This window comes from Cuculus canorus, chromosome 9, assembly GCF_017976375.1.
Source record: "Cuculus canorus isolate bCucCan1 chromosome 9, bCucCan1.pri, whole genome shotgun sequence".
Classification (NCBI taxonomy): domain Eukaryota; kingdom Metazoa; phylum Chordata; class Aves; order Cuculiformes; family Cuculidae; genus Cuculus; species Cuculus canorus.
The window spans coordinates 8,321,595-8,340,215 of record NC_071409.1 but is presented as its reverse complement, the minus strand read 5'-3'; the positions used below and the strand labels follow the sequence as shown (position 1 = coordinate 8,340,215).

At 41.0% G+C, this 18,621-nt stretch overlaps 2 protein-coding genes across 11 annotated transcripts in view; one reads left to right on the top strand and one right to left on the bottom strand.

Annotated features, from left to right (window-relative positions):
• The first annotated feature begins 19 nt into the window (after positions 1-19).
• LOC104063702 (thiamine transporter 2) lies at positions 20-13,196 on the top strand. The gene is made up of 6 exons (XM_054074187.1): positions 20-1,438; positions 2,588-2,745; positions 5,233-6,049; positions 8,723-8,915; positions 9,413-9,554; positions 10,305-13,196. The coding sequence occupies exons 2-6, from the start codon at positions 2,596-2,598 to the stop codon at positions 10,425-10,427; spliced, it is 1,425 nt and encodes a 474-aa protein (XP_053930162.1). The 5' UTR covers positions 20-1,438; positions 2,588-2,595; the 3' UTR covers positions 10,428-13,196.
• AGFG1 (ArfGAP with FG repeats 1) overlaps positions 13,056-18,621 on the bottom strand; it is a 34,424-nt gene continuing 28,858 nt past the window's right edge. For 4 of the 10 annotated variants that reach the window (XM_054074176.1, XM_054074183.1, XM_054074185.1 and 1 more), the window contains 6 exons: positions 17,922-18,001; positions 17,538-17,630; positions 16,020-16,067; positions 14,468-14,626; positions 13,739-13,830; positions 13,056-13,195 (listed from right to left, as the gene is read on the bottom strand). In XM_054074176.1, the coding sequence (XP_053930151.1) occupies positions 13,136-13,195; positions 13,739-13,830; positions 14,468-14,626; positions 16,020-16,067; positions 17,538-17,630; positions 17,922-18,001 (532 nt within the window). In that variant the 3' untranslated portion in view covers positions 13,056-13,135. The remainder of the gene's footprint in view (positions 13,196-13,738; positions 13,831-14,467; positions 14,627-16,019; positions 16,068-17,537; positions 17,631-17,921; positions 18,002-18,621) is intronic. The other 6 variants (XM_054074178.1, XM_054074186.1, XM_054074181.1 and 3 more) reach the window with 3 other exon arrangements.

Here is an 18,621-nt window from a genome sequence, read left to right as displayed (position 1 = left end):
ACACCCACCTGTGTGTCCATGGAAAGGCTGGAACCACTGGCTCTGTAGTTCTGCAGGAAAAGGAAACTGAACAAATCCACCTCTGCTTGCAGCTTTTAGCAGCAAAAATAGTTATCTCTCTCCCAACGTGCTGAAGGATCCCCTGTAAATGTGAATATCCAGAGCTGAGCACATCACCCCCATAGCTTCAACCCTCTCTAAACACAACACTAAGTACCTTTGAAACATTAGTGAGCATGGGCACACCTTCCATGAAGATACAGTCCAGCAAGCTGAAAAGCCAGTTCTGGCCAACAGGGGAGCAAACAAATTGTATCTTTATATTGAAAGCGAGCAGGTAGTTAAGCAAGCACTGCTCGGGTCACCAGAGAAACACTAGTCAGCAGCCACCCTTCAGCAAGGTGACCTACCCAGCAGCATCTTCCCCTTAGTTCCTCTCCTTTCTCAGAAGCCATTGGTAAAGAGAATGAAATGCAGAGGCAAGCCTGGCTTCTCTGAACACTTGCCTACCTGGCTGCACTACACCCTAGAAGCAGTGCAAGAAGTTTCCATGCTGGTTGGAAAAGACCCGGCTGTGCTCGGCTCACAAAGCTGCTCTAGGTAGCGCGTGGGGTCCCTCCTGCCAGGCCACAGCGTTTGCTCCTTGCATCAACACACATCCCACCAACAGGCTTCAGGGTCAACTCCCTCTTCTGATGGACCTTGGAAGATGTAGGGAGTTCAGTCTAAAAATATTGGGTAAAAGAAACGAAAAGCAGCAGCATTTCTCTGAAGTGGTTCTGGTTTGATTTTTTGGCCTAGAAGCTTCTTATCCTCTTGTCCATTTGCCCTTGAGTGACAGATTATAGAAATAATTTCTGGCCAACTAATGCTGTGAGGTACTCAATGCCCTTCCTCCCCACCCTCCAGCAAAGCCAGAACAGCTGGAAGAGAGCCTGGGAGCCCAAAGACCACTGCACTGCACGCAGGGCAGAGTTGGTGTCAGCCCAAACTGTAAACAAGGTGCTGTGTCTTATCCATGAATTCATGACCAGAGCCTTTAAAGGTATTTATTAACACAGAAATGCAATCAAGTGATTGCTTTCTTGCCGTGTCAGTTTTTACTAATCATTAGCTACCACGAGTCTTAAAGCTTCATCTTAAAATTAGAACTCAGCTTGCTGACAAAACCTGTAAAGGAGAAAGTTTCCCCTGCAATCCTCTGGACCAGTTCCGCAAGAAAGAAAAGCTGTGAAGAATTTATTATTATTATTATTTAAATTCTGTTAACATTTTATCAAGATTAGTAAGAACTGTTAGGAAACAAAAAGACAGAAATTTCTTACTACCTCCAATTCTAAAGGGTGGTTTCTGAGTTCTCTTATACAAGACAAAGTCATTCGAAGAGGAAAGCGCACATGAATCCACAGCAAATGCACCACAACCACAGCGCTGACAGGTAATTCATTACCTTTGGAGTTATTTAGAAGCCTGCTGGCTGCTCACTTGGCTCAGTGCATTTAGAACTGATGCAAGATCTACACTGATGTTATTGATCAGTCCAGGGTTTAATATATTCTTATTTTGAATAAGATAACAGATATCAAAGCAGCTCTAGAGTTAAGGATAATACAGGCTGTATTTTATATACAAGAATGATGACAGTCATTTAAAATCAAGTTTCAAGGTTAGGGCTGAGGTCCTCTGAGGTCAGAGATATATAGCCTTAATAACATGCTATTCCCACTGAGTTTTAATAAACATGATCTCACAGTACAAGTAGAAGCATTTTTGACAAGAGTTTCTGCTATAAAATTGAATTCGACAATTTAAAAGCGATAGCTTGTAACAGCTTTTTAAACACCAGGCAGTGCCTTGTTTTCACTCTCTTGCTTCAGAACATTTGAATTTCACTTCTTTTCCAGGAACACTGGAAACGAGTTTGTAACAAAAACACCAAGTAAAATAAACAAAACTTTTGAGACTTCTTTTTGTGAAGAAACAAGTCCCACTCTTTTCCTATTGATTCCCATTTTCTAGGCAGGTACCGTGAGCAGAGAGTTTCTGCATCTTTCTTCACCCACTCAAAATGTTTGGAGTGCAAGAAATGCAATGAGTATGAAAGCATTTTGAAAAAAGTGAGCTCACAATGGGTTGTGAGCTGGCTGGTGGCTTTTACAGCCTGCAAAAAGGTTTGCGCTTCTATTGTTCTTCTTGGCTTTTGGGCTGCAAATCAACAGGAAAAAAACCTCCTTGAGCAATCTGAGAATGATCTTTAATCTCACAGTTTTCCCATTCATTGATTCAGAAATAAGAGTGTAATGGAACTTAATTCTTCCGCTACGATACATCCACTCAATTTGAAGTACGTCATTAAGAACAACCTTTGATAGATGATATAGAGACAGGAATTTACTACCACCAATGCACCTTGATCCAAGCTGTTCATTTACAAGCTGCAGCTGTGATTACTAGCAGGCTTAGTGAGAGAAACATGAGCTGAAGTAAGGTTAGTTAAAAACAAACTTGCAAATGGATTTTTACCAACTTTGAAGAACGTCTTTATAAAGCTCCTGGTGTGTTCATACCTTCGCTATCACTTTTTTAGGGTAGACTATGGATTGCTGGAAGGGAGCCATAAGCCACAGCTGGATTTATCCCACAGTGATCATCTGTGCAAATGGATTTTTCTCTGCAATGATGCCATCAGAATCTTTTCTCACTCCTTATCTAACTGGACCAGACAAAAACCTAACGATTGAAGAGGTATGTAATTATTCTTTTAAGTAATAATTAAAATGCTTAAAGCAATAACCGAAGGGGAGAGGAATTGTTCAATAACACAGGTATATTTTACGTAAAGACTCATGTTTAAGGCACTTCTGAAAAAGAGTAATGAGTCCCTTCTTTTGCAGAAGTTCAACACTTTAAAACCCCTACATTCTCAGGATTTCAAATCTACTTTCGTGGCTCTTCAAGAAATTGGTATTTTCAGCAAAGTCAGGTCAGCGAGGTCCTCTCTCTACTGAGAAGCCCAGAGGAGGGACAACACTAAGATTCGTTTATACTCATAGTGGAATTGCACTGACAGTGACACGGTGGCTGCAAATCATAACTAAACCAAGCAGACTTTCCCTTACGAGCTGTTAGATTATTACCTACACCACAGGGCTGGTTTATGCATTCATTAACCTGTGGAGGTCAGATTCACATTCAAGAAAATGTTGTTTTGTTGGAGTTATTTTTGACAAAAGCACGCACTGCGAGTTTCCTCACGCTGCTCCTCTGTTCAGCGCTGGCTGCTTCGGGACTAGACTTCCCAATAAAAGAGGACACAGCTAATAAGAGGCTGAGTCATGGAGCTGATGGTATAACTGGAAAACATGAGCTTGGTACACCCACACACAGGTAATACAAAGAACAGTCATTCCTGGTATGCAGTAATAAATGTTAAGGCAGAATCTGCCAGCGTAGTGTGAACCCAAGGTTTCTTCTGAAAAAAGGTATTAATGGTTTGGGTTGTTGGGTTTTCCCCCCTCCTTTTTATTGTTATTGTTTAACCACAAGGGAAAATTTTCTCTCTTTCATGAAATACTCACTAGGCATGATAAGATGCCTTGATTGTGATTTCAGCAAGAATCCTTAACTCAAATATAAGTGTAGTACAGCTACTAGCTCCTTCAGCCAAATTCCCCTCTGCTAAGCTAATTCCATAAGTTTCATTTAAACACTTAAAGATTCTAATTACAAGAAATCAGAGAAACAAAAGAACTCACCTGGAAGGATATAGTGAACCTGCTGCTCACCATGCAACTCGCTCGACCACCAGTTCAGCAAAAACATAACCACCTACTATGTTCTCCAGCATTTGAAACAAGTCCTTTTGAGTCCAATGGCTTAAGCAGAAAATGAGTGATCATGAGCAGACACCCCAGCACGGTCCAGCAATCACTGGATAAGACCTCCCCAAAGCAGGCAACTTGCACATCACAAAGTGAATGTTTTCTATTAATGTATCTAAAAGAAAGGGATTCCCCCCCCCAAAGCTGTAGGCGAGCTGCTGGATGAGCACTGAGCTTCAGCGGCAATGCTAAACAGCACCTTCCAACCTGAATGGAAATCAGGTTTCAGAAGAGAGAAAGCATTTCTGTTCAGAGCTCCTTGCATTGAAGGACATCTGGAACTTACCAAAATAGTGCTCCACCACCGACCAGCTTACCCTTTACATGTAATTTGAATAAAACATAGAAGGTGAAGATAATGCAGTAACAGCTACAGACTCACTGTGTGCAGTCCAGCAGAGCGAGGGAGGTGATTCTGCCCCTCTATTCCTCTCTTGTGAGACTCCACTTGGAATATGGTGTCCAGTTCTGGAGTCCTCAACATACGGAGGATATGGAGCTGTTGGAAGAGGCCCAGAAGCAGGCTACAAAGATGATCAGAGGGCTGGAGCACCTCCCTTATGAGAACAGGCTGAAAGAGTTGGGCTTGTTCGGCCTGGAGAAGAGAAGGCTTTGAGCAGACCTTCTAGCGACCTTCCAGTACCTGAAGGGGCCACAAGAAAGCTGGGGAGAGACTTTTTACAAAGGTGTGTAGTGATAGAATGAGGGGGAATGGCTTTAAATTGGAGAGGGGCAGATTTAGACTAGACATAAGGAGGAAATTCTTCACAATGAGAGTGGTGAGACACTGGCACAGGTTTCCCAGGGAGGTTGTGGCTGCCCCATCCCTGGAGATGTTCCAGGCCAGGTTGGATGGGGCCTTGAGCAGCCTGGTCCAGTGGTAAGTGTTCCTGCCCATGGCAGGGGAGTTGGAATTAGGTGATCTTTAAGGTCCCTTCCAACTCAAACCATTCTATGACTCACTTAAGAGTTAAAACTAAATTGGCATTCACTTTCAGCATCTGTGGGGAGGAGGATTTGACGCTAGACAGACTGTCCTCCAACACAAACACTGTTAGAATGGCTTTAGACAACTGCACATCAAAACCTACCTTCTTCATAGGCCTTTACTAGAACTTTTTAAAGCCAATCCACCTGTTTCTGTAGTGGAGCCTAGCATCGCTATCTCCATCTCTTAGGGAAGACATTTGCAGTTTTGTAGCTTAAAGCAGTTTAAGTCTGTACAATTGACATAGTTCAATGTTTCCTGCCACCACAACTCAGTTACTTCAATAACATCACTAAAAACCTCAAAATCAACACTTTAAAATTTTTTTTTAAAAAACATATTTCCTCTTTTATTCTCTTCCAGGTTACCAACCAGATTTTCCCTGTCTGGACATACTCCTACCTCGCACTCCTTTTCCCAGTCTTCCTGATTACAGACTACATGCGCTACAAGCCCATCCTCCTCCTCCAGGGCATCAGCTTCATCATCACTTATCTCCTGCTCCTCTTCGCACATGGAGTGCTGGCCATGCAGCTGGTGGAATTCTTCTACGGCTTGGCAACAGCCACCGAGGTTGCCTATTACGCCTACATCTACAGTGTCGTCAGCACCGATCACTATCAGAGAGTGACGAGCTATTGCAGAAGTATCACTCTGGTTGCAGCCACCGTTGCGGCGCTGCTGGGACAGCTGCTGGTTTCCTTAGCAGATGTATCCTACTTTCACCTTCACGTCATCACTCTGACTTCCGTCTCCCTGGCATTTGTCTGCTCCTTCGCTCTCCCAATGCCCCAAAAGAGCATGTTCTTCCACAGAAAAGATGTCTCGGAACCTCTCCCAGCACCAGAGAAAGCTGCGCCTCCACTCGGTTCCGACAGACCCTCGAGCTACCAAGAGGACAAGGGCTCTCCACCTGCTGACAGGGCACCAACACCTGAACAGCAGGCTGACGACGCCAAGCCCCGGAATCAAGTGCTCAGAGTACTGGTGCAGCTGAGCAAGGACCTGAGGGACTGCTACAGCTCAAGGAAACTTCTGTACTGGTCCCTGTGGTGGGCTTTGGCCACGGCAGGCTTTAACCAGGTTCTGAATTACATCCAAGTGCTGTGGGACTTCAGAGCCCCATCTCACAGCTCTGCAGTCTACAACGGGGCTGTTGAAGCAATAGCAACGTTTTTAGGTAAGTAAAAGGTCATTAGCAACTACTTTTCTAACTGATCCTGTGCTGATGGCATCCTTCAGCAACATCTTTAGTGCCTTTCTGTTTATCTCCTCTGAGGACCAACGTCAATAGCACCCAAAGAGTGTGTGCAAAGCACATTTTTCCCGTACAACTTTATCACCGGTATCTTCAAAAACAATGTTAAAAAACTACGTAGATGTAAGCTTTTCCTCCTCAGGAGATTCTTATTCCAGAGCATTAAGAATTAAAGTTCACAGATTTCTTCAAACGATGAATTTAACCCCAGGTAAGCAGTTCAAAACCCCTGTGCAATGACACCTTGCGTCTTCTTCCCTCAAATCCACCTTAAGCTAAGTGGTTTAAGAATTAAAAGGGCACATCAACAGATACACAGTCCTAGATGGCCTGTTTGGACAGCAGATTATCAGGATGAGTGCTCTGAACAAACATTCTGTGACTGCATCATATCCTGATCAATGCGTTTGCCTCTGGCTGTGACACATGAGGAGAGGCAGAGAGCGCTGTAATTGCGTAGCCTTTAGATAACAAAGGATCTTATTAATATGCACAAAGACTTGAAGGGGAGGAATAAGGAAGATGGAGCCAGGCTCTGCCCAGTGGTTCCCAGTGACAGAACCAGAGGCAAGGGGCACATAGTTGCTCAAAGGTCCACTAAACACGCAAGAACATTTTTATTCTAACAGTGATTTAACCCTGGGCCAGGCCGGCCAGAGGTGTGGACTCCGCATCCTTGGAGATGTTCAAAACCTAGACATCATCCCAAGGATCTTGCTCCAGTTGACCCTGGTTTCAGCAGGGCTAGGAAATCTCTATAAGGCTCTTCCAGCCTCAGTCATAGTTACTTGGTCTATCTAAAGGACATTCCTCTTTGGCCACAGAACAGAAAGCAAATAGGTAAAGTGCAACTTAACTTAAACAGCTGCTCAGTATCAACAGAGCCTCATTTTCAAGCTCACATTTACACAGCTGTCTCCTCCTTCGTACTGGGAGCCGTGTCTCACATTTCTACAGGGAACTGTCATTCACTCTGCCTCCCTGCAATTCATCCTACCGAAGTTACTCCCAAACTTTTCAGACTACTGGTTTGAGCAGTGTGTCCTCAAGGGCTTCCTTGCCTTTACACCCTCTGGCACTTCATACTATTTGAGAGTATGGAAAATACTCACAGTACTAGGAACCTCCGGTTAGCGATGGACCAAAGGAGGAGGCCTGCTAGGGCTTCATGAATTCTTAAGAGCACACGCGCCCAGCAAACGGAGTACAGTTTTGCACTGGTGTGCTCACCTGCCTGAGAGCCTCTGGGCAACTGGTACTCGCTGGACTGCACTAACTGACTACAGCATAACCTGCCCAGACCAGACCTCTCTTTGCATTTGAGCTACTGTCCCCAGCGCCCCTGCTTTTCAAAGAGTTTTCACAAGCCTGCAGGAGCCTCTGTGCTAAAGGAGCATAAAAGTAGCATGGGCAGCAGGCTGAGAGAGGGGATTCTGCCCCTCGACTCCACTCTCGTGAGACATCGCCCCGTGTGTCCAGCTCTGGGGCCCTCAGCACGCAAAGGACATGGATCTCTTGGAGATGGGTCCAGAGTAGGCCATGAAGATGATCAGAAGGTTGGAACTAGGAGGACAGGCTGAGAGACTTGGGGTCATTCAGCCTGGAGAAGACTCCAGAGAGACGTTATAGCGACCTTCCAGTACATAAAGGGGGGCTACAATAAAGATGAGGGCAAAATTTTTATCAGGGCCTCTAGCAACAAACAGGACAAGGTGTAATTCTTTTAAAACTAAAAGAGGGAAGATTTAGACTACAGAGAAGGAAGAATTTTTTGACAATGAGGGTGGTAAAACACTGGCACAGGTTGCCCAGAAAAGCGGCAGATGCCCCACCCCTGGAAACACTCAAGGTCAGGCTGGACAGGGCTCTGAGCAACGTGATCTGGTTGAAGATGTCCCTGCTCAATGCAGGGGGAGGGAGCAGATGGCTTTTAAAAGGTCCATAGAATCATTCTATGATTCTATGCAAAAAAGCAATAGCTGGATAACCTCCTTACAGGTATTTCTCCAGCACTGAGATGGGAAGAAGCAAACATCATCATTATGGCAGAGATTTAAAAAACCTAACCTGAAAGCACTGGAGTTTGTTGTGCCACAGTGCACTCAAGAGAAGGCTTTTGCCGTTTGTGATTGTCAATAAGACATTGACAAATGCAGTTCATAAGATTTTTCACCAGGAACCAAAAAGATGCTTTCAAAACAAAAGCAAATGCAACAGATTTTCATTTGATAAAGATTCATATGAAGGAGTTAAACTCCATCATATATACTTTGGCAGAAACTGCTTGGTGGTATTCTTCTGTTCTGGGTGGTATTCTATTCTTCTGGGAGTAACAAGAGACCATACAGCGCTGCCTTCAGCCTTAGGCATGAGGCACTTTCTGAAGGTACTTCAATCTGTGAAGGCTCTGTAAGCAAGGAGGAAAAAATCCAAACAGACTCCCACACCACTAACAGAAAATAAGCCACAGCACTACCAAACCCCACGGTGATGCGAACAGTCTCAAGAACCCCCGGCACAACCATTTACAGTGCTATGCAGTGGCTCTAGAAGGATAACATTCCAGAGGTTTAATTATTCTTTTTAAATGTTTAGGTTCAGCAACATCCATGGCAGTTGGATACATCCAAGTGAACTGGGATCTTTCTGGAGAACTCGCTTTGGGAATTTTCTCTGCAATGGACGCTAGTTCTCTGTTTCTTATGCACTTTATTGATAACATCTGGGCATGTTATGCTGGTTACCTTGTGTTTAAGGCATGCTATATGCTTCTTATAACAATAGCAACGTAAGTATCATACACAACTCTTTCAATTAAATTCATTTAAATCAGTGACATTTTTAAATCCATCAAAATTTTACTGCAAGTTTCCCTAAAAATAAGATTAAGCAAGTCAAGACAGCAGCACTGATTTCTAGCTTATATATAAATTTATCCTTAAAATTATGACTTAACCATTACATCAGGTTACTCCAAGTCAGAAATGACCTTATCTCACATTTAGCTGTTCAATGATCTATGTCTAAGTATTCTCTAAATGATCAAATGAACATCCACAGGTCTTTATTTCGGAAAAATGTTCCACTCCAATAAGTAAAAGCTAGCTAAGTAGGATGCGTGAATGTGCCAAAGCCAGAAAAACAAGGATTTCTGCCAAAATGAAGCTGTTAAAGCTTAATAGCTGAAACTGGAAACATTTTCTCCTTTGAAGATTCCACTCCCACCAGTAAACTACAAATCCCCTTGCTATCCATGGTTCAGTTAAGCCATGCATTCATTTCCAGGTTCCAGATCGCTGTCAATCTAAGCATGGAGCGTTATGCTTTGATGTTTGGCTTCAACAACTTTATTGCACTGTTGCTTCAGACCATTTTAACTGTTGTTGTAGTAGATTCAAAAGGTCTGGGACTGGATATCAGCACCCAGGTAAGCTGCATTACTCACACTGCTCTCCTCCAAGAGACGGTTCTAGTCCAAGCTCAGCCTTTGGGGAAGCACTAGGTAACGGGCTGGCTTAGGATAGTTATTGGAACAGCGGGCTCATTTAAAGTAACCCAGCAGTAGCTACTATAACCAACTTGTCCTCTGCCCCTGCCAAGAGCGCATTTCTGCAATAATATATTTATACAGAAGGGACAGACCATCACTTACTACTCAGGAAGGTGTTCTTTTATTTAAAAGCTTACTACTCAATTTTGTTGTCAAAATATCCTAACCAAAAGCAGGAAGCAAGCTGGAAAGCATGTGGGTCTATGACCAGGTGATTCCAAGTTACACATTTTCATTGGATTCACCCTTAAGTTACTGTAATTCTGAAAATTAACTAAACTCACGATGCCCTGTTACATTTCTCAATTGGAAGTTTATATTTATACATTGAATTAGGTCCAAGTCTCCAGCTTTCATCTTTTCAAAGAGCCAGAAAGTGCACGGAAGCTGCCTCCCTCCTTTCTGAGGTGGGATGGGGAAGCACGGAACACCCTACTCTTTCCCCCTCCTTTTACAACTGCAGACATCTTACAGGATGATGTCAAGCAGCCAGATCTCTTGAATCCTTTCAAGAAGGAATTACTTCAGGGCCCGGGGTGACAGGGGAGGGAAGGCAGAGGTGAAGGGACACACCTTAACAGAAAAAGCAGTTTTTGACTCTTCCTTCTTCCCACCTCCATTTCACAGTTTCTCATTTATGGCAGCTACTTTACATTCATAGCTGGAATTTTCCTTATCAGAAGCATATACACCATTACCTCCATCAAATGCAGAAATACCGATGTGACTGGTGAAAGCATTGATCAGTAACGAAGGAGACAAACCATGGTGGCAAGTGACGGTGCAGGAGGCTGCATCATCTGAACAATGGATTCAGAGAAACAATGTTCAATCAAGCAAGACTGGTCAATGGTTTAAGAGGCTGTGATGAGCTTATGGCACAAAGAGCTTTCTCAACAGGACGATGCATTTTGCCCATTCTCTTCACCAGTAGTTTAATACCAAACAATTCTCAAAACAATCTTCTATTCCAACTCGCATTCAGTGATCCAACACCAATGCTTCTATTAATGCTCAATGAGTACAACAAGCAAATCCATATAAATGCTGGAACTTCACTGCAGAACAGCTTATAGAACACAACCTTGGAACTTTCACTTCTACTAATTATTTCAATTAAAGGCAATTTAGTCAGACACAAGACCTTCAAACATACCTAGGGAACCTAAACAAGCAGTTGCCCCATAACAGCAAGCTGATCTGTTGGAAAGCTTGCTACAAGAAACCTTTTGAAAACTTAACACTTCAACCAGACATTGTGATGTGCATTTTTAAAGTTAACAGTAATAAACCTTTTTCCAGAAGACATTCCTTCTGTATGTTCAAAGGTGGATTAGTACAACACTATAAGGATGTAAGGAATGTAACGAAAACACATCATCATATAACAGATAAACTGCTAGTAAAGCAGTGACAGATGTACTGCAAGTTTGTTCAAGATGTGCAAATACAACACAAACCTTCCCTAAAAGTGTCTGTCTCGATAAGCACACACATTAATTACATCTTACAACTGCCATGACCCACACATTTAACTGTCAGTTAAATGTTTTTTAAAAAAACTGACACTTCAATTTATATACAAGGCAGTCTTACTCACATAACATGACTAAAAGTTAATTAAGTGATGTTCTTGCACCTGTGTTCAACAATATTCACTTTGAACTCAAACATCAGACAGCAGCAAATCCCATTGTGTCAATATGCCAATAGGACAAAACCAGACATTCACGTGAGGAGTGCTATTGTAAGAAGCTCTTGTATAAGCTGCCCATCTCCTGCTTTGAGATCTCCAAAGCGTCAAACAAAAGACAAGATACAGAAACTACTGCCCTCCGATGGGCAAGCGGCAGAAGTCAAAAGCAGTGGCAGAAGAGCGTTTCTACAAGCAGTGGTCAACTCCTTCAACTCGCCTAGAAATAAGCAGCTGTAACATTGAGGCAGTCAAGTACAAGTGAGATGTCTTACCTTCAAGAATTTCTGTGTTTGTCTCAAAAGGGCTTGCACATACTTTTGTCAAAAATAAATCTGATCTTATTTATTCCTGTTACCATGAAGGCTGTTAACATTTGATTCTCCAGCTGGTCAGAAACCTTTAAGCTTGCAGTTTATGTATTGATTATATATTTACATTATTTGCTTAATTCCAGTATTACACTTGAACTTAAGCTAAGTTACCTCTGCATTTAAAACACCATCACCAATTGCTCTGACAGAGTAATAGTCTTCTTAAACTTTCTCACTATTATGGACTAGCCAAGCCAGAGAGTTCCCCCCCCTACAAATTCCGTTCTAGTATGACAGGAAGTATTGAATGAATAAACAAATAGAAGTCAATGATTTTAATATTCCCCAGGAGGGCTTACTAATACACATTATTTTAATAAAAATCCACCTGCTATCATACATTGTTTTGCTCACAACTAAGTCTCTTTCAAAGCCTGTCCTTAGCCACCCCCCATTACGTGTCTTTTGCAGCCAAGCATTTCCTTAGTAACCAGCCTCCTCAGTCCTCGCAGCCTCCTTCATCACAACGTTATTCTGTCAAAATAATCCAAACTCACTTAACATTGTCCTGCTCAAAGATCACTTCACTTGAGCCAGAGCAGCAAGCTTTATCACAAGGACAAAGAAACATATCCAAGTGAAGCACGTGAAAACATTAAGCTTACCTCAACTTTAAGCAGGTTGATTTGGTAACTCGTCTGCTTATGAGACTCATTACATACATTTTAACCCAATAAAACATTACTGCACAGAAATAAGGCTACACAATTGCTTTTTCTAATATTTATTTTTTTCACCTGCAAACTGTAGCAAAACATGATCAGCTTTATTATGCAGACAGGTATCCCTCTAACATTAGAGATTTAGGCATGTATAAATAGAAGAGCTCTTAGGAAAGAAAAACATTTTGAGAAATGAACAAACCTTCAATTTAACTTCATGACTTCCAATACCAACAGTTAAAGTGATGTAGCTCATTCATTCCAAGAGATACAACAGCACCTTAAAGTGGCTGATCTATTCCCCAGTAACATTTTTCACATAACAATGTGTTAAAGTTACAAATACTGATATGCACAAATAGCTATTTTCTAAGAAAAATATGTACAGTACTGCAGCATAATGAATGTGGTATCTGCAATAACTTATTAGCCAATTGTAATATACATGATACCGCTACTTTTTACCTGCCAGCTCACAGGTTCAAGGATGTTACCACAGCCCTCTGTTTTGCACGTTATTACTTGGTGTGGGGGTTGATTTTCTTGGGTTTTGTGTATGTATTTGTTTTAAAACTTTTTTAAAGATACACAATGCAGGCTTTTATTTTTATTTCTTAAAGACTTCTTCTGTGTTTAAAGCTAATATCAGTGAAACAAGACAACAGTGCAAGAGGCGCAGAGATGTTATGTGACCACATAAAAGTTCTTTTGGGTAAAGTGTCTATAAGGCTATAAGAAAGGATTGGTTGATGAGCTTCCTGTTGGAAATTGTCCTGTTGGTGCACCAGCCTAGGGGAACACGAAAGAAAGAAATTAAGACAAGTATTTAAGGTTTTTTTTCCCCATATTGTAAAACATAAATGCAGGATATATAAAAGAGAAAACAATCTATTAGGAAGTATTTCTGGTTTATGTTGCTGTCCCTTTTTCTGGTGGTTCTCCGACATTACACCACTAAGAGCATGCTATAACAGTACCTCTGTTTTGATTTGCCCAGAGAGGTGGCAGATGCCCCATCCCTGGAGACATACAAGGTCAGGTTGGATGGGGCCCTGAATAACCTGATCTGGCCGAAGATGTCCCTGGCTCACTGCAGGGGAGGTGGACTAGATGACTTTCATGGACCCTTCCAATCCAAACCGTTCGATGATTCTATGTTTTTAACAGACTTACAAATGCCGTAGCACTGTACCACTGAACTGCATTTAGGAGATTCACATGCTGCCTTCCCTTATATGAAACAAAGGGAATCTTTGTCTTTAAATTAAGTGCTACAGATTACGCCTCTTCAGACATACAGAAGTTATTAATATCGTGCAACAACTCACTTACCATAAAAGGGTTACTAGATACTCCAACAGCTGCAACTTGTCCAAAAGGAGTTACTACAGGCTTTGCCTGTCCAAATGCAGCAAAACCTGCTCCTTGGAAAAATAAGTGAAAGTTACTAACGCTGGTAACTAATGTCACAGTTCTTTGCTGCAAACCCCCCCCACTCCCCAAAATAAGTGGAAGCTTGGACTGCACAATCAGCAAGGTAGATCCTACTTGAAACACTAGCAGTATGGGAAGTATTAAAAAAATCATGGCTGGGCTTTTTGTTTGTTTTCAGCTGTTTGGAACAAATCCATTTCCAATTTCTACATATGCTCTTTTTTCTATATTATTTTATTTAAATTTAGGGAGAAACAACTTTCCAATTTCCCCTTGCCTGTGACAGAGAGGTTAGAGAAAGCGTTACAATCAGTTGCAGACACTCAAAAAATAAAGACAAAACAATCATTCTTGCATAAAAGCCCTTGAAGCCTGAGCACGCTTACAATTCCAGTTGTCACTTTATAATACTTTACAATTTCAGATTATGGCAAAATGTCAGTTATGTCATTGCACACAGCCAAGTCAGAAAGCTCAACTACAGAGCCAGAGAGTGGGAACCCCTCATCAAAACTATTACCAAGTTTATGCAGAAACAAATATGCACTCATTATTGCTCACTTATAGACAGATCATTTTCTCCTTGTTGATGATTTAAGCAAGACTACCTAAAACACACAAACCTACCATTTGGTTGCTGAGCAAAAGCAGTCTGTTGAGGGAAAGCTGCCTGGGTTGGGAACGTGGGCTGCTGGAAGTTGCCACTAAAACTAGTAGGAAGACTGTAGGAGGCAGGAGTTCCAAATCCTGCAGGCATGCTCAGGGATGCAGTACCAAATGTTGCTGCTGGTAGGCAAAAAAATAACATTTGATTATTTTTAAGAAAACATTTTTTCAGGAGTTAAATTACTATAGTATCACATTAAGAAAAGCCTCCTAATGCCTCAGCGACTCTACAAAAGTTCAACTTCTACAGCCACTGAACTGATTTGCTAGCTTGGATCACCAGCAACTAGGTGCATAACTTATCTTTGCACTTAAATGAATGGAATTATTTACAATTTACTAGATCCAGCACATTCAGGTATACTTTCTGAAAAAGAAAGTATTTTTTAGTTTATCTAAGTTATCATATACTTCCCCCAGCATATTTCCAGCAAAAGGTTGAACACATCAGAAGCAGGCACTTTCAGGCAGCATAAGCTCCTCTGTTTTTCTCCTTCTGAGAAAAGCATGAAAGGATCTTCCTACTTCAAGCTGCATTACAGGAAGTTATGAGTCAAAAAACCCCAACCCATAAGGGATACATGCATCCTCTCTCTCTTCATCCCATCCTTAACGTCACTTTAAAGGAAATTCTGACCATGCACATTATTTGCACACAAAGTTCCTATTGCAAACGCTCTTACTGCTGAGGTAAGACTTAAAACACCCCCCCCCCCCCCTCAAACTTTTCATCTGATTCTCTGCTGAACACTTGAAGCAAAGAACACACAGCTTATATGCAATTACACATGCCTTCAGCAAATAAACAGGAGCACTTTAAGTGCAAAAATGTAGTAACAAAACCATTATTCAGTCTTTTGGGAGTTATGCTTGAGAGGAGAAGCTTATATAAGGGGGTTTTGGTATCAGTACAGACATCAGGCATTTTTTATTCTAGATAAACATTAAGACAGGACTTTTCTTTTGAAAATGACACAAGTTAGATGTTATGTGAACTCAACTGTTTTAAAAAAATAATATATTTAATGACTATAGCCTAGAGATCAATTGAAAAATTTTTCCCAGAAGCATTCAAGGGCAAGACGTTATACATAAACTGCTGACAAAGAATGTGATAACTACTGTACTAACATTGTTCTAAAGTTACAGTTAGAGAAGCTATTCAACACGAAAACTTGCTAAAACAGCAAACAAAAGCACAACAAAATGAGCAGTGACTTGGGATATCCCAAAAGGTCAAGATATTGGCAGAAGAAAAGAGTCACTCAACTTGTTACATTATATTGTGACCACGGAGGATATCAATAATGGTTTTGTTTTAGTAGGTTAAATGGTTGTCTACGTATGCTCGTCTCTCCCTTTACCCAGTTGCCAAATGCCCACGCTCAGTCCATTTTAAGAAATGGAAAGTCTTCCCAAATTCTACGTGCAGAGAACCAGATAGCTGTCAATAAGCTTTTACAAGCAAGAACAATTAGCCACAAGAAACTCGATACCAAATGTGGCCACCTACCAAAATGAGCCTGAGGAAATATGTGAGAGTGCATTGCTCCCGAGAGGCCTTATGGAAGCCACAAAGAGACCAGACAATGTCAAATCATTTATACACTCTTGAAAAGTCAGTTCTTAGTTCTATATATAGAAATACACACATGTATATATACCAAACAATTCGTCCATACCACGACCAGTAATAGATTAAACTAAGATAACCATTAAAAATAAACACTGCAAAACGTATGTCCTATGTAATAAATAGCAAAGTTCATGCAGAAAGAAAGCTCAGCGCAGCTGGACAAGCTACAGGTTTATACCTTACACTGAAAGGGGTGGAATATTATCTTTACTTATAGTCATTATCTCTGTCATCTAGTACAGAGGCCGGAACATCTGCAAGCTGTAAGGGCAGAGTTGCTGTATTCAAACAAATTTATCTAAAGAGACTATGAGTTCTTTAAGATGATCCAAAATAGCACAGAGAGTAAAGTAAGGAAAAAGATATTCGGGGCATTAACCAACTGAACAAGTCTAACTGCACAATATCTGAAAGGGACTGAAAACAGAATTCATTTTAGCAGGGGACATGAATTTGATCAATTCAGTCTTAACTCAGCCCGGTTAGTTTAATTCAGCCTAACTAAAGCACAATTCAATATTAAAACGCATACAGCGGCAGACTTAAAATCTCTGGAAGCCCAGTTAATAGATGCAAGTGTCAAAATGTAACAGTGCCCTTAGAGAGGAAAATTAGCATAAAGTAGCAGTCATCTAAATCCAAGGTTCAGTGCTTCAAAGAAAAATACAAGTTTGCTTTTTTTTAAAAAGGTCATTAGTGTTTGTCTATAGAATTATGATTCCACAGAATCCTTTCGCAGAAAATTAATGTAATCGATGACTGTAAAGATGATATTTAATCCTAAGTGTTACTGTTACAAAACACAAAAACAAAGGACACTCCCAATGTAATGAGTAAGTGGTCTGGTGTGGATCCAGCGGCCCAAAAGCCTTGTCTTTCCCAGTTCTAGTTATACCTCTTTGGCTTTGAGGGCATTCAGGATTTTGAAATAAAAAAATTTGAAAAGCAAGTGTAGCAGCTTAGCAGCAAGGCTTTTCAAGATCCCCGATTTCAGGGCAACCAGCTATGAAGCAGGCTTCAAAGCCCAGGTTATCTTGGAAGGTACCAAACTGATCATACAGACTACAAATAGTTCGGATAGTATTAGATCTTAAACCGATCATTTTGACCTTTATCATTGCCATCAGTTGAAATCCTAGGATTGGGTCAGAAACAGGAAAATAATGTCCTCATCCCAATAAAAAAACATCACTTATCTCAAAAAAAGCCAAAGTTGATTTCTGCAGCTTATTCATAATTATTGTACTTTACATTGAGCAAACACACAACACATTAAATAGACTAAACACAAGGAATACAGAAAACCTTTAAGGAACAAGTTACACAGCTCTGAAAACAAGAATTAGCGCAAATCTTGAAAGAAAGTTTCTTGAACACTTAGGGTTTTTTCCTAACCTGTTGCTCCTCGGCTATTGGTCTGGAATGGATTTGTTGAAGGTGCCACTGGGGCAACAGGGGCAGCTACAAATGGATTTGTGGAAGGTGTTGCTGAAAGATTAAAAACATTTATTGAACAAAGTATTTTAAAAATAGCTGATCTGATTCATATCAAGTTTATAGTTTCTATACAGATCCATAAAATCTAAATATCTAAATAAAATTAAATTTAAAAGTCAGAATTGATAATAAAATGCTCCATTTGAAATGCCTTACAATAGTACTTTTATAGCATCCTTTAGTAACTTCAAAATCACTAGTGTCAAACGACAGCCTTAAAAATTAAAAATTACTAAGACGCTTGCTCACAGTCCAGAAAAGGAGTTACTAACACTTCTATACCTCCAAATGGAGCAGGCACACTTGAAGATGCAGGCTGTGTCTGTGCAGTAGCCGCCACAGGTACTGTTCCAAAAGCATTGCTGAAAATAATTCATACATTCAGTGAAGTCAGAATTGCTTAACAATTCAATACAACATACAATTAACGTTGGCACATAAAGAACAGAAAAAAGGCATGCTTATGAGCAGTTTGCAAACTGTGATATAACTCCCGGATGCCAGGAACTGAGCCCTTGATGCCAGGGTCAGAGACTATAACTAGTGCTGAGTACAGAATACTAAACAGAGGCGATCACCATAAAGGTCTTAAAGCAGAAGCTTTAGGGGCACTTGCAATACCAAGCAGAGCTAAACAGGCATTTGGTACTTTAATGATCTAAAAATGAAGTGCTTGGCACCCTTTACATTACAAATACCTGATTAATTCTTTTGCCAGAGACGATGCTCTGGTTTTCAGTATGCATGCAAATATTCTGTATAGGAAAGTACTACGATCTAGGAGGTTTAGCATGTGATGACTGGAAAGGTGCAAAGAAGGTTCTGCTGACCAAAAGTATTCTTAATTTTATCTTATATCCTATCAGATAGTACTTCTATTATTTAAAGCAAAAGGATGCAGTTTCAGTAGTGCCACTAAACTCATTCAACATTTCCCCGTTTAGATAACAAAGAAAACCAGATTTGAGAAACAACTTTGAGC